Here is a 6,000-nt window from a genome sequence, read left to right as displayed (position 1 = left end):
CCTCTTTTATAAGAGGCACCTGGGAAACCCAGGTGGGCCCTCGTGATTGCCGCAAGACTATAAAAATGAATCATGGGCCTATGCTTTGGGCAATTTTGGTAAGCAGCTAGGGAAAGCAGAGTGAGCGATCAGGGTACTCCTGAACAGGGAGTGCTCTATAGCTTGGGTGCATGCTATTAAAGAGACCTAGTGCGAAGAAGCTGTTAGCTCGTGTAGCAATAGATGACGTTTGTAGGAAACAAGGCTATGCTGAAATATAGCTTACCTGCTTGTACGGCTGGCACGAGCACTTATGCTCCCTTAGCTGCCAGTAACTAATTTAAAGTAAGGGTTTGGCTGGGTATTTTTAATGATTAGACACAAATCCGAAGTCCCCAAACAACAATTAAACAGCTAATTGTTTAGAACACCAGCCAACAGCAGTGTCCAGAAGAACGGTTAACATATCTGCTAGCAAACACTGCAGCAAAATACATTTTCCACCAGAAACCCTAATGAATAGAGGGGTTTTGTTGTGTTGGCTAAAGGGCACTCACCTGGGCTATTTTGGGCCAAGGGCGTGTGGGGGTGTGAGTGGAACAGGACGCAAAGAGACACTGACATCTTTCCTTCACCCAATCGTTTTGTGCCTCTTATTGTGTCATGCATTAGCACAAAGTGAAGCTGACTGAATATGAACGATGAAACAGATAAGGCTTACAATCTTCGGGCGTGCATTGCAAGAAGTAACAAAAGAGGAGAAAGGATGAAAAATAAATCAGGTATTTTTCAGAATGCTTCCATTTTTAATAGTCTGAAGTATGATCAGTAACTCAAGTGTGGACAATTTTTGAAAATATATTATTTTCTCTCTACGTTATTCCTCTAGCTCTGTAGCTGTATTTTGGAAAAAACAAAACAACCCACACACCTTCCTGCTTTCATTTTCAGAGACCTGCCACCTCTTTTTACTGTCCTATGATGTTCGGTTCCAACCAGTGAAATAATAACCAGATAAACATTTAAAATTATTCTTTCTACTGCCTTTTTCTCAGCATCTCCTTATTCAAAAAGATGTTTTCCATACACACTGAAAATGTTTAACTTACTGTATTTAAAAACAACCTTCCATACCTTCACTTTAATACACTTACATTGTCTTTTGTGAAATTAAGTCTCTGTGGTCATCCTGTGTTTAAAAAAGACTCCCCCCACTTACAACTTCTTCTTTCCTTTGAAGAATGTGACTCAGCCCTGTTCATGCTGGATGCAAATAGCACATCCGTGGAGTAGTGTTCACATATTTTTTCATCATATTACAAAATAAAAGTGATCTTTGTAGTGTAGCTTTTTATACTGTAGTAAAGAGGACAGAACTGTGTCTCAATTTAGGATTTAAAAGAGTGAAGGACAGGCCTGATCTGAAGACAACTGACTTCATTGGCCTTTGGATCAGGGCTTATTTGTCCACCGTATATTGCTTATACAAAGTTTCGATGTGCACCCTTACAATGGCAAGGATGCAAGGGTCACATCTGCCCTCCATTGAACAAACACAATACCCTTAACTAAATCTAAATTCCATTTAAAATCCCTAAACTGCTCTATAAAAACAGAAGTAAAGTAATTAGAATTACCATTCATTAAAAATCAAAATGTGTTGAATAGTCTTATTAACAAAATCTCAACAGCAAGGTCAGAATATTTTCAGCATAATGAATGGAGGGTGTGTACAGAATAAAAGGTATTTTTAGCAGCATGGGAGTCAGGCTGCACTGACTTATACCTCTTCCAAGCCCAGAGAAGGCACTGGGGATTGCACAGGGTAGGGATGAGGACAGATTTCAGTTCATTTTTAGTCTGTAGCAGTGTCCATTGATTCTTGAAAGATGGGTTTCTCTGCTGTTTCTAATTATTGTCCAGAATATTGATGTGCACAAAAAGCATGGCTGATGGATACGGGTCCCCATTCTTGGTCAAAAGATGAATGTGGCGGTAGCCTGGAATGAGTAAATACACAGACACGAGCGTTCAGTTTCAAGTCCTGATGTGGTTGCTACTCTGAATGTTTTACATGCAACAACATGGGATTGGATGTAAAGACGTGAGAAAGCTGCTTATTTTTCATACGCAGGAGTAGGGGCATTTCTACTGCAATGCTAAAGAGTGACTGTCCCACATCACTTCCATTTCCTACGCTCGAGTCCTCTCCTTCCCTGACCTGTAACTTTGGGCCATATATAATAGGTACAATAGTGCACAGGTGATATGGTATGGCTCCACAATTACACTTTACGCCACTTCTACAGCTCTTTCCATCTGAGGATCAGTGAATACGTTAGGTTTAAGTGACTTGTCCAGCAGCTCACAGGCAGTGGGAGAGCCAAGAATAGGAACCAGGAATCCTACTACTGCCATCCTGCCCTAATCACTGCTTCCCTATAGATGCTACTCCATAAACAATATATGCTGATTGTTTTTAAAGGTCCCTATTTATCCAACCCTAATTACAGTAGTTATTAAGTTGCTAGGAATACAATGGGCAGAGTTCACATATGACCAGAAACTGGGTCTGATCCCACTACGCTTACAATAGATCACTCATGATCACAAGTGTTCAGACGCTTGATTTCGTATTGTGCCTGACCCTGACGGGAGTGAACTGCCTTCTGAATTAACACCACTGCTTCCTGTAGTACCTGGCCTTTCGGAGGCAGGCTGAAACCATGCTGAAGTGAGGCTGCTTTATTTCAGAGTATGCTCAAACCACATCCTGTTTCCTGCTGAATGAATGCGAGTGAATCCACTGTGCGTGTTTTCCTTTGTTACAATGTATTACTCGGGTCTCCAACACAATGACACCATTCCGTAGTGGCCAATGTACTGGCTTATGCTGGGCCTTTAAGGGAAGTCTCTGGAGGCCACGTTACCCTAATCCTAACAAAGACTCAGGCAGTCACTGAACGAGCAAGTGGTCCCAGGGTAACAGCTGGTCGTGTGGGAAAATCCAGGCCGTTAGCCTCTCTAGGGCACCGCTTGTTTTTAAAGGGCCGAGCCAGTGTGGCTTGCTCTGCTACAGACAAAGCTCCTTACCTTGTTTTAGACAAGTAAAGGGGATGGTGTACTGTCCAATGAAGTCATTTTTGGTTGATACATCGAAGTCTTCCACCACAAAACGGACCAGAGCAAGTTCGGGGACATCAATGTCAAATTCAAACTCTTCATCCCAGTTTGGGTTAAACCCTGAGCAAGGGAGCAGAAAAATAAAAACAGTCATGCCAAGTTGAAATAAAGATGGGCTGTCATGCTGGGAGATATGCTCCCGCTCAGCCACAAGCTAACACGGGGTGAAATTCTCTGGCCTGCATTGTGCAGGAGGTCAGACCAGATGATCTGAACCGTCTCTTCTGGCCTTAAAATTCATGCATGAAATCTCAGTCCCACAGAAATCAATGAGCGTTTTGCCACTGACCTCAGTGAGGCCCAGATTTCACCCTAGAAATCTATAAACTGATTGGAACAATGTGAACCACAAAATAATCTGACTGAAATAAGCGTTTTCACTCTACTGGGGCATTTCTGACCATACTTTAGCTCATGGGGTCCCCTCTTCTGCCACAAGACCCAGTGGCTCTCTTCTAGTTGTGGGGGATTTGCCTTCTCCTCTTGGTACTCTGCAGAAGCCCTTCCATGGTGAACTAACTCGGAGGCTGTAAATTCCCATTTAGGAATAACCAACAGTGACTCCGGTTGAGTGTTGATGTCAAGTAGGTCACCAAGGTGAGCAGAGATCTGCAGGATCCAGTGCTGCACAAGTATTCTCTGAATTGACCCCATGAATTCAACAGATAAATCTTAAGGGGAAAGAGAAAATCCCTCTTTCATCCAAAATTCCCTGCCTACCTGTTGTGAGTACATGGCACGGCTACCTGACTTAGCACAAACTGTGGTTCATAGTGTGTCTTTTTAGAAGCAGCAGGATACTTCTCCAATGATGTAGTGGGTGGTTCAGATGCAAATTGCAGCTGAAATCAGCAAAACAGTTGTCCCATATGGGGTTAAGTCTAAGACGAACAGGAACAAGTGCAACAGTTCAGGAGAACAGCCCTGAGTGCCAGGGAGAATTCAACAGGCACAGCCCTGCAGTCTTGATTCAGGCAAAGCTCCAACTGACTGAGTAAGCAGTTCTGCCCGAGGTAGGATTAGGTCTCTGTCCAACTGGTTTATAGTTTTGATTCGGGATTTCTTTTCTGCATACGGACAATACCACTTTGTCAGTGATGAAACCGAGTGAGATCTGCTGCAGCTTTTCTTTGTTAGACCCTTTTTAACAGAAAGAACTGCTGAAGTTTCATTCACCAGTTAGTAAAAGAAATAGCGCAGCTGGAAGGGATTATCGTCATCTCCCCTCTCCAGTGATAAAACAGCGTCAGCTTTTCACAGAGAGGAGCCCTACCATAAACACAGCTCTGGGCCCCCACCTACACCCTGAGAGTGGGCTGGTCACTAGCTGACCTGAGATCCAGGTCTGGAGTTCAAAACTGGCCCAGAGAGCTGGAACAAACCCCAGATCTGAACAGTGGATCTGGAGCCAAAGGTGGTACCTCTGGGGTTTCTCTCTATCTTCAAGGGATTGGACAATCTGGTTGTGAGGGACACAAGAGCCACCCCCTCTTTTGGATCACTGATCATTCCCAGCGTCAAACTCAAACCACACGTTACCCTTTGTTTGACTCAGGCCTCTGGTTCCATCCAGGAAATGCCAAAAAGAAGAATAGAGGCTGCTCTGGCCATATTGCAGCCTGAGCAAAAGCAGCAATGTCTGGGGATCTGGTAAGAGATCCCACAAGATCTCCAGCCCAGTCTGATCTGTTGTAAAGGTCTGGGTCAGCTGGAGATGAGGAAGTGTGGCCGAGTGCATAGGGACCTAGGCTGACAGTCAGAAGCTTCCTGCCCAGCTCTGATACTGACTCACTGTCTGACTTTAAGTAAATCACTGAGGCTACCTTGTGACTTGGACAACACATCTATGCTGTGGGATAAGAGGCAGTACGAACTCCCCTGCGCGCGATACTCAGATCAGCTACCCAGACCCAGGAGCAAGTAGATGGTGAATGGAGTGAGCTTTGGCTCCACCCATAAAGCGCTGACCAGCACAGCTGTGCTGGTGCAGGGGGTGTCAGAATTTGCTGCTGGTTTGGGTCAGCAGCACATGGCTGTACCCCCAAAGCTAGAGGGAAGCAGAGAGGGAATCATGCCTCAGCAGTGTGGTTGCCTCCTAGCAAGGTGCATAAGACAGGGCAGTGTTAACAATTAAGGTCTCATCTATGGCATTCGGTCCATTTAGATTTTGTGGGAAGGCAAGATAGTCAGCGATGGGCGGATGTGACAGCATTAGCCCCAGGACTATGCTTTTGTCACTAGGGGATTTGCACGTGCAAAGCAATAGCTCAGCATTGTACTCTATGGCCCCTACCTGGTAACAGCCTAATACTCAGAAATCCCGAGCATTCCCAGCTCCCATTGAATCTGTTCCCTGATTTGGGATTTGTTCCTGCAAGGTGAGAATACCCCACTGACTTCAGTGGAAGCTGAGGGCACTCAGGCTCAGATCCGCAGAGGTGTTTAAGTTCTGATGGGGGTTAGGTGCCCAAATACCTTTGAGGATCTGGGCCTCAGGGCCATGCAGGACATAGCCCTTGATGTAACTCGTATCAGGTTTCCAGCTCAAATAGTGACAATAACAAATGTGGAATTCCCATCCCATTTTGCAACATTCACTTAAAAGTCCCTGTTTCTGTAAACATTCCTGCCAGTAACCTCCCCGAAGTCACCGGGAGCAGGGGGGGGCGCACAGCAGCTCTGTAGATCCAGACCTTGTGATGTTATATGCACAGTGCAGATAACAGCACAGTGCAGAGTTTGGTGGGAAAGTTACTGACGTGGTTCTAAACTCACAGCCATGTGCCTGAAAGGAAACGGACAAGAACTTTTGCAGCGGGGCCACGTTTTACTAACTGA

The 6,000-nt window shown here is 45.0% G+C and overlaps 1 protein-coding gene across 2 annotated transcripts in view; it reads right to left on the bottom strand.

Moving 5' to 3' along the window:
- Positions 1–764: 764 nt before the first annotated feature.
- The window catches only part of PLCD1 (phospholipase C delta 1), a 92,267-nt gene continuing 87,031 nt past the window's right edge, over positions 765–6,000 (bottom strand). For both annotated transcript variants that reach the window (XM_073334724.1, XM_073334723.1), the window contains exons 14-15: positions 3,073–3,222; positions 765–1,979 (exon numbers count right to left, since the gene is read on the bottom strand). In XM_073334724.1, coding sequence (XP_073190825.1) covers positions 1,888–1,979; positions 3,073–3,222 — 242 coding nt within the window. In that variant the 3' untranslated portion in view covers positions 765–1,887. The remainder of the gene's footprint in view (positions 1,980–3,072; positions 3,223–6,000) is intronic.

The sequence above is a fragment of the Lepidochelys kempii genome, chromosome 2, assembly GCF_965140265.1.
Source record: "Lepidochelys kempii isolate rLepKem1 chromosome 2, rLepKem1.hap2, whole genome shotgun sequence".
Classification (NCBI taxonomy): Eukaryota; Metazoa; Chordata; order Testudines; family Cheloniidae; genus Lepidochelys; species Lepidochelys kempii.
This window is presented reverse-complemented; position numbering and strand designations above follow the sequence as displayed.